The sequence below is a fragment of the Xiphophorus maculatus genome, chromosome 2 (assembly GCF_002775205.1).
Source record: "Xiphophorus maculatus strain JP 163 A chromosome 2, X_maculatus-5.0-male, whole genome shotgun sequence".
Lineage (NCBI taxonomy): Eukaryota > Metazoa > Chordata > Actinopteri > Cyprinodontiformes > Poeciliidae > Xiphophorus > Xiphophorus maculatus.
Window position 1 is genome coordinate 7,563,615 of NC_036444.1, and position 14,459 is coordinate 7,578,073.

The 14,459-nt window shown below is 38.1% G+C and overlaps 1 protein-coding gene across 2 annotated transcripts; it reads left to right on the forward strand.

Annotated features, from left to right (window-relative positions):
* Positions 1-1,992: 1,992 nt before the first annotated feature.
* pidd1 (p53-induced death domain protein 1) lies at positions 1,993-12,328 on the forward strand. 2 transcript variants are annotated; one of them, XM_023344019.1, is made up of 15 exons: positions 1,993-2,995; positions 4,217-4,630; positions 4,742-4,894; positions 4,994-5,039; positions 5,139-5,340; positions 6,274-6,423; positions 6,527-6,700; positions 7,187-7,334; positions 7,417-7,552; positions 7,648-7,798; positions 7,879-8,002; positions 8,102-8,217; positions 9,653-9,760; positions 10,014-10,210; positions 11,891-12,328. In XM_023344019.1, exons 1-15 carry the CDS (start codon positions 2,545-2,547, stop codon positions 12,123-12,125), a joined length of 2,805 nt encoding a protein of 934 aa, XP_023199787.1. In that variant the 5' UTR covers positions 1,993-2,544; the 3' UTR covers positions 12,126-12,328. The 2 variants fall into 2 exon arrangements, with proteins under 2 accessions (XP_023199787.1, XP_023199782.1); XM_023344014.1 differs by having other exon boundaries at positions 1,994-3,019.
* The last annotated feature ends 2,131 nt before the right edge of the window (positions 12,329-14,459 follow it).

Here is a 14,459-nt window from a genome sequence, read left to right on the forward strand (position 1 = left end):
AGGCATCACCGCAACCCTGTCCAGAAGTGGACGGCCGTCAAAACTTACACAAAGAAGTACCAGAAAAATAATAATGCAGATAAAAGCCAACCCACGCATCACCTCCAGAGAGTTGCAGAGACTCTCTGTCAGCGTCTGGGATAAATGTACATGCGTCTACAATCAGGCGAAACATCAATAGACATGGCATTCATGGGAGAGTTGCTAGAAGGAAGCCTCTGCTTTCAAGAAAGAACAAAGCTGCCCGTTTAAATTTTACCAGAGAGCACTTGGACAAACCAGAGGCTTTCTGGAAGTCCATTCTCTGGACGGATGAGTCCAAAATTGAATTATTTGGCCATAATCACAGATGCCATGTTTGGAGAAAAGTAAACATTGCATTTAAAGAGAAGAACCTCCTCCCAACAGTGAAGCATGGTGGTGGAAATGTGAAAGTCTGGGCCTGCTTTTCTGCCTCCAGACCTGGACGACTCCATATAATACAGGGAACCATCAATTTCCAGGACTATCAACAAATTCTTGACCAGAATCTCCTGCCATCAGTCAGGAAGTTGAAGCTGGGATGGAAATGGATTATGCAACAAGACAACGACCCAAAGCATTCCAGCAAAAGTACCAAAGTATGGCTTAAGAGAAAGGAGATTCACACTCTGGATTGGCCCAGTCAAAGTCCGGATCTCAATCCTATAGAAATGCTGTGGCAAGATCTGAAACGGGCAGTACATGCCAGATGTCCCTCCAACCTCACTCAAGTGGCAGAGTTCTGCAAGGAAGAGTGGACAAAAATCCCCAAAAGCAGATGTGAGACACTTGTTTGTGGTTACAGAAGATGTTTAGTTGAAGTAATGGCTGCAAAAGGAGGTGCCACAAGGTACCAACCAAAAGAGTTCACATACTTTTGCACTTGGGAGATTTGCTGTTTTTTGACAGATAAAATACTCAATATATTATATATCAGTATTTATATTGAGATACTATCTGAGTATAATGTTATTATGAGATATTATTATAATGAGTATCTCAATATAGAATGTTGAGATACTATATAATTATATACTATGAGATACTATCTCATTATATTGATATAGTATAGTATCTCATTATAATAATATTATAATTATCTCATGAGATCATTATAATAATATTATAATGATCTCATGAGATAATTGTAATATTATAATAATATTATAAATATTAAATATTTATAATATTTATATGAATTTATTTATATTATAAATTATCTCATTATAATGAGATAATTATAATAATATTATAATTGAGTATAATTATATTATTATAATAATATTATAATTATCTCATTACAATGAGATAATTTATTATAATGAGATAGAGTCTCATTATAATAAATTATCTCTTGAGCTAATTTATTATAATGAGATAGAATCTCATTATAATAAATGATCTCTTGAGCTAAGATATAATTAGCACTCTAATGAGCTAATTTATTATAATGAGATAGAATCTCATTATAATAAATTATCTAATTGTAATGAGATAATTATAATATTATTATAATTTATAATGATAAATTATAATATATATTATAAAAATTATAATTATCTCTTTATAATGATATAATTCTTTTTTTTTTTTTAATTTATCAGAGTGGTCCCGTTTATGTTATTTTCACGTTTATTTTAATTTCCGTTTATAACAATATTAAATATTTATTAAAATGTTCTACTTTAAATTCTGATGGGAACCCTCGCACAAGAAATATAGATTTATAAGTTTTTGCTTGAATGGTAAACCAAAACTGAACAAAGAAATCTTTTTTTTTAATTGTAAGCAATAGCAGTTTGTTATTCTGCCAGAATAAAAAGCGACACCAAGCGCCTAAATGAAAAGTTGCATCGACTAGACACGTTGACACCGTTGTCCCGCCCTTAGTTGAAACTTTGGCGGTGCTACTAACTTTACGGTTGTTGTAATATATAAGAACCAGAGAGAGGGGCGGGACCGTCAGCACCCATTAGATTCTAATACCCGCATTAGTGTCTTCTCTATTTGGAACCCAGGGTAACTTAAAACAAGCGCGCCACAGTGACGCAACGGATTTGCTTTAAAAACGTTCTAGAACCAGGAAGTAGCGTCACACAACGAACAGTCAATCCCGATTTTAAAGTTTCCTGTTTTTATCCTGGAAAACTGTGATAGCTAGGAGAAAAACATATATTTTAAAAATAGTATGCACATTTGGTGGACTATTTAAAGATAGTTATGGCTTACGTTAACTTAAGAACCGTGTTTGCGACTTTGACGCTTACACTTTCTTCGTACAGTGAATTTGTCTTGATAAGGAGTTCTCACCACTTATCCTTACTGCCATGAAGTACAAATTTGTCTGTAATCAGCCATGTAACGTGTTATGGAAAGTGAGAACCCCAGATACATCACTGCAGCAATAGTAAGTGATTTTATAAACTCTTTTTATGGAGAGAAAGCCTCAAGAAGACACAACTCTTCATGAGGAAGGTGGAGACCTTGATCTTCGTTGGACTGTAAAACAAAGCAGGTCAGAAGATGGAGAATAACGCAGCCAAAAATCTAAACGTCTCCACAGCTTTGCCGGCTTGTAGGGAATCGGTACCTGGATTGAGAGAACCACATCATGCGCCTGGAGCTGAGGTTGCTGAACCAGAGAGGGAGGCTTACTCAGCGGACCCCAGTGATCGCTCCATCTCAAGCCTCTCCTCTTCTTTCTCGTCAATGTTTCAACCTCTTTCTTCATCTTCCTCATCTTCCCGTGGCTCAATCCTGTCTCTGTCGCCACCCTTGCCTCCTTCTGTGGAGCTTTCTGCAATCATGACAGACACCAGGCTGACCCTGGATGTTTACCTAGGAGGAGCAGCTGCGTTGCCTTTGGTATGGGGGTATGACCCTGATCATCTGAGGGGCATCAAGTACCTGAGACTGGGCTCCGAGGACGAACCTGGGCTTGATGCTGCACTGGATGTCCTTCCCCATATGACAGGTCTTCACTCTTTGGCCATTCGGGGTAACATATCGCAGTACCAACACATTAGCATGCATATTGCCATATTTTTGTATTTAGTTTAGATACATTTTTCTAAAATAATAACTAGCACTGCTTTGATAAAATGTGATTTGGTTGTCTGGCAGGTTGTTGTAACACAATCAAATCACAGTCTTGTCTCTACTTACTTTAGGATTTCAGTAGCAACAATCCTTCCTGTCAAAATCACATTGTCTGTTACTAGATAGAACTGAGAATAAAGATAGCTAAAATATGTTTTCTACTTTTACCACATGGTGTTTTAAGCTCTCCATTGTGGAGACTGTATGAGGAAAAAATACAAATAATAATCTTAGGTGTAACTTAAAATGTGATTGCGTGACTTGAGATGTATTGTAATTTGAAAATAACAAATTAGTAACTAAGCTAAGCATATTTTCAGATATCCATATATATTCATATTCTTGTGTCTTTTCAAATGTCTAAAATACTCTTTTCAGAGCTGATTTCAGCTCTAGATGCTCAATGTTCATGTTAGGTATTGAAGATAAACATTGTGGGTATCTCAACTATACTTTTCAGAAAGGTAAAATTCCATTTTCTAAACTTTTATTTATGAATTCTCATGAAAGATTGTATGGTGTTCATTGCCTTTATCAGTAATTTGATTGGAAGAAGGTCAGTTCAGAACCTAGAGTTCTGAACTGACTCCCAAATCAAACTATAGCCTTAGCAATAATTCACGTTTTCCACCATTGGATTTTGTTTTGTTTGAGTGGCCAGGATATAAACCAAAGAGTTACATTTTATTCAAAGTTACTTTTGAAATGTAATTTTTTAAAATTTTAAATTAAATTTTAGACCTGCAGAAAGGTAATTAAGTAGGATGCAAAGTAACTCTGATTTAAGAGTGACCAACAGCACATGTGCATTCACGTTAAAATGTATTTAGGTATTATAAAGGAAAGTTGTTCCTTTTAAGAAATTTGTTCCAGATATCTACAAGTTTTATCCTAAATATCTGGAGCTGACTGTCAACACATCTAAATTAGAAAAGTGACACCATTTATTATTGTAAGAAATATATAGATATTTTAAAAATAAATATAAAAAAATATTTGTAGACTGCACAGAAGGTATTTTGGATAGTTAAAATAAAACATATGCTCTGAAGATGTTGCTTTCACCATCTCCTGTATTTACTTTTCTTTCTTGAAGGACATCGTTTTTATGACTCACGAGGTGATCCCCTGCCTGGACTCCTCACCAGTTTGCCAGACTCCACGTCAAATCTGTCTCACCTGAAACATGTGGATCTCTCTTTCAACCAGCTTACCTTTATGCCATCATGCCTGCTCCAACTGCCGGCGCTGTCCATGTTGCTTCTCTGCCACAACCACATCTCAGCTTTGCCTCCAGATCTAGGCCAATTATCATCCTTAACCTACCTGTCCCTGATGGGGAATAAATTGGTATCTGTTCCCCCAAGCGTGGGCCAACTAAAAGCGCTGCAGAGGCTCGATGTATCAAATAACGTTCTCCAGCAACTGCCTGATGAAATTGGTTTCCTGGGGGAGCTTGTTAAGTTGGAATTGTCTCGCAACAAGCTGAAATGGCTGCCAGAGAGCATGGGTAAGAGGTTCAGGGTGAATTACGGTTTTAGATATAGACCACTTTAGAAATAAACAAGATATTCTGTTTGCTGGGAGTGAAGTTGTTGACGAGTTTTTATTTATTGCACAGGCTCTCTTGTTTCTCTCAGGGAACTGGTCATCTACAGCAATGAGTTCCGGGTAATTCCAAAATGTCTGAATGAACTCCCTCTGCTTACAATGGACGTTCGCGATAATCCTTTGGGAAAACCTCCAACGCCGCCTCCACTGCCTCCTGTACCGGGTGAGCAGACGTAAATTGGTTTATGCTTAAATTTCTTTTATTGTAATCATGCAATGCACTTTTTGTATTGTACTCATTATAATTGTCTTGTCTTATCAGATCACCCAAAACTCCCAAAGTTGCATCTTAGATTCAACAAGCACAGGTACAGCTCTGCAGTGACGTGATCAAATTTGTAAACTAACACTGTCTGCTTAAGCATTGCAGGACGAAACCAAACGTGTCCCTCTCCTTTGCTCTTTAGCTTCTTTGTTTCGTCTGCTGGTTGCCATGTGTTTCTCCCAGGAGGGGCTGAGCTGATGTTCCCCCCTGGATGCCTGATGACAACCACCAAACTCATGTGGGGCGAGAAAAGGCCAAACAGGAAGTGGGTGTGGCTGGAGGAACACGACATCCTGCTGAGTCGGCCCCTGGAGCTTCGTCCTCATGGTGTTACGTTTTTGAAGGTGTGAAAATGATTCGGTATAGTTTATTACATTAACACAAATGTACAGTGCCATGAAAAAGTATTAGTAAGCCTTGAAATCTAGAGAAGTGAGGCATGTATTCTCCGCTTTTTGCTCTTATACGCTTAAAGAGCATCTGGGAAGCATTAACCATGCTTCAGTTTGTCAAAATATATTAAAGCCTTACTTCAAAGGCTTAAATTAATCTCTTTACTGAAATTTCTGCTCACAAATATCCCATTATGACAATATGGAAAAAAACATGTACAATACTCGCAGCCTTTAATTGATCAGTTTAATACAATTTGGAATGAGGATGTAACAAAACTAAATGTGAAAAAGTAAAGCTGTGTGAGATTATGTTAGAGACCATTAGTGAACAAAGAGCATCATTAAGAGCAAGGAACATGCCAGCCGCACAAAGCAGTAGGTTGGCATTTTGTTAAAAATAAGGTTGTAATTGCCCTTTTATGCATTTTTAGAATTATTGTAGTATCTAAGATACCAAATGTTTAATATGACCAATATCTGTTTAGCCACACTTTACACAATTTTAATACAGGCTTGGTTTAAAAGGTTGTTTTACTCTTCCACCATGTAACAGGAATGCTGGACAAAAGGCAGTTGTTTTTACAGGAATGAAAACATGGAACTCCCTTCCTTTGTCTGTTTTAAGTGCAGCAAATGCTAGAGCTTTTATAAGAGCCCTATTTAATTAGTTTATTATATACTATTATAATTCTACATTTATGAATCAGTATGCTAGGTCACTGCTGTTAAGCGTGTGCAACTGTTTTTGTGATAAATGTTTTTCTACAATTTGGTCTTGGGTTAGGGTTATCCAAACAGACGGACTGCTCTATATTAATGCTCCGACTATTTATTAGGGATGTTTTTGGGTTTCTCTGTTCATGTTTTTGTTGTTTACTTCAGCCTGTGGAGGTGTGTGTGCCGTATCATCGGACCAAACGAGGGGAGGTGGTGTTGCGCACGTTTGACGGGCAGACATGGAGCACTCTGCCCACTGAACTCAGGAGAGGAAGTGAGGAGCATTGTTGTTATCCTGGGGGACGTCCAGCCAGGGTAAACGAGAAAATCTGAAATTGGGCCGTAAAGTTTGTTTTTCTATTTTAATTCAGATCATAGTGTTACTTGTGGAATAAAATAAACTTTTATGTTTTTGTAGCTGGCATGTTCCTCTGTGAGCCACTTCTCTTGGTTTATGGCAGTATCCAGACCTGTAAGGGATACTTGCTCCGTCACACCAGCAGGAGCTCTTCTGGTGTCCAGCTCCAACCCTGGAATAAAGCTTCACTTCCCTCCTGACTCTACTGCACAGACTCGCACTATAACCCTACAGGTGAGGTCAGCAAATGGCAGTGAAAAGAGCACAACCTTCTAAGATCCAAAACCAAAATTATTCCAAGAAAAATCAATGGGTGGCAACAGCTGGTTTGTTTTTGAAAATACTTTTGACCTGATTGTTTGATTGAAGTGTCAGTGTGAGCAAAGTAAACCTTGTGGAGTCCAAATGACCCATCTCTTTAGACGGCAGGTTGGTTATAAAACCTCCCAACCACCGGACATTTGACAAACAAAAAACATCTCTTAAAATAATGGGAGGCTCTAAAAGTTATGGAAGTAGTCATAACAATTCCAAATACAAAAATTAATTACAGACTTTGGTTCCAAATTGACTTCAGTAGATCCTAAATGCCTAAAGAAAAAACTAAACGATAGAAGTTATGACTTACAAAAATTCAACGTAAATGGCCACAACAAGCAGGTACACCATTGTTACCATGACCAGTTATTGATGCGTCTCTCTCTCTCTCTCTCTCTCTAGGTGCTGCAGGTGTCTGAGTTTGAGGTGCAGGCTCTGTGTGGTGATCCTCAGGCCAGAGTCAGCCCCCTCCTCTGCCTCTCCCAGACTCCTACCTCACAGTTCCTGCAGCCAGTTAAAGTCCAGATCCCTCTGCCGCCAGGAATCACAGGTTCCATCGGCCATCATGGTTTTCACATGCGTGCATGAGCAGAATATTTTAGCATGCATTAACATTTACTGTGGATCCACAGGGCATGAAGCCGATGTGTCTCAATTACACGTACTTCACGGAGATCCAGCTGCTCAAACCTGGACTGACATTACATCACAAGTGTCTTTGTATGTTACCCATCTGTATGCCATTTTCTACATTACTCACTTCTCCTGGTAAGCTGCTGTGCTTTGTTATGCAATTTCCAATTGACATACTCCAGATTGTATGCTGGGGGTGTTGTAACTGTGGTTTATCTGCTCTATTACAGGTACTGGCTGTGGTACACTACACAGCGTTGTGTTAGCGGGGTGGTCAGAAAGGTTTATCAACGGCTTAAACAGTTTAAAGTCCAGTTCCTTGTCCTCCAGCGGAAGTCGGATCCCGCTCAGGTTCTGCTGCAATGCCTGCCTGCTAACAAGGTTTGAAATCTCACCTTTTGACCTTCTTTGGAACCTCAAGTATAGATGCTGAACAGTAATTATGTGGGTTTTCTGCTCAGATGGAGGGCAGAGTTCAGTCTTTGTCTGAGCAATATGATGGACCTCACCCCTCAGACTTGTGTGACCTGTTAGAAGGAGAGCAGTTCTTCGCTGGCTTTGAAAAGGGCTTAGACATCGTCACAGGTTGGAATTAATCTTTGCTGCCATTAATGTAGAATTATGTGTTGCTGGGTAACATCTGTAAACATGTTTTTTTTTAACATGTTTATTTATTTTCCCCAGACAGGCCGGATTGTGTTGAGGGGCGTCTGTGTTTTGTGTTTTACTCCAGTCTGAAAAATGTGAAGGAAGTGTACATTTGTTCTGCTCAGGGGCAAAAAGGGCCAGTGAGGGGACAGGTAAGAAACACAGAACAGTGAATAATAATGGATGTTACATACCCACTCTGCAGATAATACAATGAGCAAAGAGCATAACATTTTAATTTACATTGAGTACTTACAAAATATATGTCGATCAACCCTGTTGCTTTGCTTCACTTTGATTACTTTCAGTTTAGGAAAGGAAGATTGTTTTCCTAAAAACAGGCATCCCACATCTAAGACCCAATAAAGACAAAATAAGATGCAGATGTTCTATTGAAATAAAACATGGTTGGATCACTCCAAGAAGGAAATTGATTTATTAAGTTAACATTTTTTCTTCTATGTGTTTCATATATCTCAGCCTGACTCTGAATGTGAAAATTTAAGTGCAGAAAGGGCTTCAAAATTCAAATTTCAGTTAAAGGTTACTTAAGACTCCTGTGCATTTGTTGTCAAACAGATTTCTTTCTAGATGTCATCTTTAGTGAACTTGGATATAATCTGTTTGGTAACCTATGATAGTGTAGGGAGGAGGGTGTTCTAATTTAAATATTTTTGTGTCAAGTCTGTAGTTGGCTCCCTTCTAAAACTATTAAGAAAATAATAAAATATTCTCTTACAAACGTTCTGAGAATCCTTCATGCTGTTTGTTTCATTCATTTTCTCAGTGCTCTCTGTCAAATATTATAACACTCTTATGCTGATGGTTTGTGCGGAGGATGTGATCTGTAATTCTATGGTATTTTAAACCTGCTGAGATTTGCAAGGTGCTATTTTTGCATCTGCACGGATTGCAGGTGTTATCAGTGAGGTGTGCTGCTCCTGCTGCACATAATAAATCAGATTACGCCATTAAACATGGCGGTGTCCTTACACTGGGTTTACCTGTACTTCTCCACTGACTGCCATTAGCAGCCAATATGAAACTGATACAATCAGCTCATCGAAATGAAGAGAAAACGAGATTAAACAGCTCAGTCACACCTCACTTTACATTATTTGGATGACGGGAATAAAGATAGACACTGGTTTTCATCTATGGAGTCCTTTCATGCTACTTGCTTGCCTAGTCACAAGATAAAAATATATAGTTGCAGCTTTAAAAAACTTTGGACTGCAGGCTGTTTTTCAGTGAAGTCATTCTTGGAAGCTGGAAAGAGCATAAATAAAGGTTGTGGCTGAAACAGATGTCATACTGTCCTTAGTGGGGTAAAGGTTGAAAGAGGATAACTTTCTGTACTTGTTTATAGGAAACACGTTGCATAATAGGAAATAAGTTAGATGATGTGATTTGAGGCCTTTTGTACAGTTTATGGCCTCACTGGACCTAGTGTCTTTCTTTTATGACTTAATTTTGAATTTAAAGGGAAACAAAAAGACCAAAGCTTGAACAAATAGCTGTGGGGATGTTTGCTGAGCAAGTTGCAATTTTTAATCTAAATGTTTGTGTTTGTTATTCATTTTTCAGGTGTCATTCTACAGAGGGGAGATTCCCAGCAATCTGCCAGAGGAAGTAGCCAAAAAGAGGAAAGGACTTGACACCCAGTGGCTCGCTACTTTACCATTAAGACTTCCTGTCAGTTAAAATACCAGACATTGTTGTTTCCCACTTTTCACTTACACTGTTGCTTTTCTTTATCATGTTTCCATTTAATTTTTTTACCTTTATATATAAAATATTTGCAAAATATCCACACTATTGTTTGAGTTGCTCTTCTTGCTTTTTGTTCATTCCACTGACAAAAATACATCTTTTCTAAACCTTTTTGGCTTCTTTCTATGAATAATATCGATACCTAAAGGGGAACATTTCCATGTTTCACTTGCAGGCTCTGAATTCTGACAACAGTTTTAACATGGAGGAGTTCCAATATCCTCCCCTGAACCTGGGTGACCCAGAGAGCGGCTACCTTACAGAAGCCAACTTGCTGTCCATCTCGCTGCAGATTGGACGGGACTGGCGTGTCATTGGTATTAACCTTGGGATGAGCTATGAAGTGTTGGACCGCATACAGTACAAACACAGGTGAGAATAAAAACATTTAAATAAATAGTTGTCTTGGATTATGCTCAAAATAGAATTATAATGTGTCTGACCTACAAAGATGTTGGAATTTTGTATTTTCTATTTCAGAACTGTCTGATCATCAGAGAACCTTGACTTTGTGATTTTAGGTTAAAGCAGATCAGTTTGATTATGCATGATGCAGATTTAAGCCTTCTTGGTTGAATCAGACTTATTTATGCACATGCAGATACTTTATGGAAGTGGAATTGTGTTTCTTTTTTAAGTCAGATCAGTAGCTTCACTTGTTTTCATGGTGTTTGAGATGTTTTCAATGTGTTTTTGTAAAACAGGGAGACATTTCTCCAGTGTTGGTACAGGAATTTTTTTTGTTTTTATTTAACAGAGATGTTATGATACCACATCAACTCTTGTGTTTTGTTGTTATTTTGCAGTGAGATGTTTAACTTCTCTTTTTAGGTCTATTGTGGCCGATTGGTAATCAGAAAAAGGGAAATAATTTTAATGAATATTTTTTCAGCGTTTTGAGATGAATCTGGAATACAACTGTTATCTGAAATATTGTCTAAATATGCATGCACCTTTTCTCTGTACAGTTCATTGTGAAAGTATTTGAAACCCTTGAGCTTTCTCACATTTTGTGGAGTTGCAACATTGATGTATTAAATTCAGGTTTTACGTGAATACCAACACAAAACAGTTCAAATTTGTGAATTGGAAGGAAAATGTTTTATAGTTTAAGTAAATGTTTTGAAGTAAAACTCAAACAAGTGTAGTATGCATTTGTAATTAACCCTGCTTTATCCTAAATCCAATTACTGCTCTAACTCAAAAGGCTTGCAGCTGTAATTGAGTTCAATAAAAACTGAATCAGGAGTCTGAATAGACTACTCTTTTAGTTTCCCACCTTGCTCCCAATTATGCACTACTTTGAGATGTTCTATTGCATAAAGTCAAAATAAAATACATTACAGTTTTGAGCTTCAATTAGACAACATGTAGAAATCTTTAATTCACTTTTGCATATTCAAGATAATAATCGGGTAACAAAGCTAGTCTTGATTGTGGAATAGGTTGAAAATCATTCAGAACTCCAGCTTAAATCTTGCTAGAATTTACATTTGCTGTAAAGGTAATTTATGTAATCAATGTGCAAACATGGTGAAAGAAAACCTCTGGGGAATCCAGGTAGACTGAGTTGGTATGTAACTACAAAAGAACCAGTAATAGGAGAACATTTTGATTGCTTTAATCTGCACTGTCAGCCATCATTGAGCCATCTGGGACACTGCAGGAGATTACACACAGGCTGTTTACTCATCTGGCCCTCCCCCTTCTCCTAAGCCTAAAAACCCACTCATGACGCATCCCGTAGATGGAAAAAGATGCGTTATGTAAAGTCAAAGATTAATGTCCTTACAGCAGGAATATAGTGGTTATTGTATGGAGATTCAAATGTCTTACTCTTAGGGGGGCCATTTTTAAATACACCTATGACTGCAGATTACACTAAATATATAATGAGCATACATTTCTTTCAAATGTTCACATTGCTGCTACTGATTGAGTTGTGAACAGATGTATGCATGCATGGTGTATTTTTACACCATTCTTTTCCACTGAGGCAGCTGCAGCTGGCTGCTTCATAACGCAACATCTCTTGTTTGTGTTACTCGCCAGGGACAACCTGGGTGCCTTAGTGCTGGACATGCTGTTTCACTGGGCCCGAGGACAGAGGAATGCAGGACCTGGGTCAGTGTCCAGGCTTGTGGCCGCTATGACAGAAAGCGGCAGGAGGGATCTGGCAGAGGAGATCGAGGACATAGTCAGTCTTGGAAGGAGAAAGTACACGGAGTCGCTGAAGAGAGTAGGTCTGGAAGCAGAGAGCTCCTCTGTTGGGGAAGCACAGCAGTAGATGAGCCCACACTGGGCGCAGATGGCTGCTTTACACTTGAGTAACCTGCTTGTTTACACTGAGGCCCCGATCATCCCGACCAGTTCTCTGATCAACTGTCATAATGTGCAAAACCCTCTGAGACACCACCCTCCTACGGAGCCCTCTAGGGGACATGGGGATTTTTTTTTCTTTTGCGTTCCCTCGCAAAACCTTTTGCGTTACCTCGCAAAACTTTTGCGTTCCCTCGCAAAACCTTTTGCGTTACCTCGCAAAACTTTTGCGTTACCTCGCAATACTGTACTGGTCAGTTATGCAGCATAATTGAATACTGCAAGCCTTTCTTACGGTGGGCGCCGTACTTTCTGCTTTAATATAAGGTTATGTGAAGTTTTTCCATGAATATTAGTATCTTTTTGTGAAATATCTGAAGTTTTATATCTTTCTTTAGGATAGAAAGGCGCCACAAACCTACGATATAAACAGAAACTTTCCGTAAGTAGGAAAGAAATAAAAACACATTATAATTTGGACTATTTCTGAGTTATTATCGCGGGTAATAAATCATCTGACAGTTTTGATTGTGTCTCTGTTGTTCTAGTCTGAATGGTTTAAAGAGCTGCTTTCAGTTCCATCTTAGCCTTAACAGACATAAACATGTAGGAAAAAATAAATCGATTTTCAATCAGTGTTTTGCACCAAACAGTTAATAATAATAAACAAGTTTTCACTGAGGCTCTGTAGGAACCATATGAATGAAATATGTAATTATTGATATGACAGGAGCAGGAGGCTTTGACACTTAGGTGTGTCGACGTGGGAGTGACGTCACCAGGTATGAATGGGAAGGATACTGGCTTTGTGTGTATTAGGAAGCGGTGAGCGGGGCGGTCAGTCCTTGCAAAGTTTGGAACCTGATCATCAAAATGGAATAAATCGATAATTGTGACAGAACAAAGAAGAGGTTTGGAGCTGATTGATACACAGACAGATGAGATTCCCCGAGTTAACCCAGTGCTGCCCTTTACCATCATTAGTTTGTCGTATGTTTAATAATAAAAACTTGTTAACAGTAAAAACTGTTTGGTGCAAAACACTGATTGAAAATCGATTTATTTTTTACTGCATGTTTATGTCTGTTAAGGCTAAGATGGAACTGAAAGCAGCTCTTTAAACCATTCAGACTAGAACACAACAGAGACACAATCAAAACTGTCAGATGATTTATTACCCGCTATAATAACTCAGAAATAGTCCAAATTATAATGTGTTTTTATTTCTTTCCTACTTACGGAAAGTTTCTGTTTATATCGTAGGTTTGTGGCGCCTTTCTATCCTAAAGAAAGATATAAAACTTCAGATATTTCACAAAAAGATACTAATATTCATGGAAAAACCTCACATAACCTTCTATTAAAGCATAAAGTACGGCGCCCACCGTAGGAAAGGCTACAGGATTCAGTTATGCTGCATAACTGACCAGTACAGTATTGCGAGGGAACGCAAAAGGTTTTGCGAGGGAACGCAAAAGTTTTGCGAGGTAACGCAAAAGTTTTGCGAGGTAACGCAAAAGGTTTTGCGAGGTAACGCAAAAGTTTTGCGAGGTAACGCAAAAGGTTTTGCGAGGTAACGCAAAAGTTTTGCGAGGTAACGCAAAAGTTTTGCGAGGTAACGCAAAAAGTTTTGCGAGGTAACGCAAAAGAAAAAAAATTCCCCATGTCCCCTAGAGGGCTCCGTACCCTCCAACTGGTGGGGCTTTTTATAAGACTTTTTTTTTTTTAAAGTCAACTGGATGGACTGCATCAGGACCAGTTCTGTGGTCGGCTGGCATTTTGAAGATGCAATTTAGAAAGCATAAAGCTACTTCTAATGTAATATATTTCTAATTGCATAATTTTACATAACATTGTGTAAATATTTTGACTCTGGGATCAAAATATTTCTGAAGTGCTTTTGACTGGCATCTACAATTGTTGAAGATCATTTGAAAGAAAACTGGGATAATTGAGATCTTGTCCTGAAAATTATGTTTGTAATAAAAAAATAATGCTCCAATGCAATTGACAAAATCTGACCATATGTTGTCATTTAATGATAATAAGCAATTTGGTTATTTATTAGCTCCCTATTATTATAGTTTATTAGTCAAATTTTAATTTTATGAACATTGGTCTTCTGAATAACGATTATATTTATCTTATGGAGTGGCCAACTCAGGTTCCTTTCATGAATATGATAGAGAATCTGTGAAGGAAGCTAAAGATTAGAGTGATAAAAAGGAGGCCTTCCAACCTGCAACAGCTTATCATCACAGATAAAGCCTCCAAATTGCATTGGTAACGTGAAAGCTTTGAA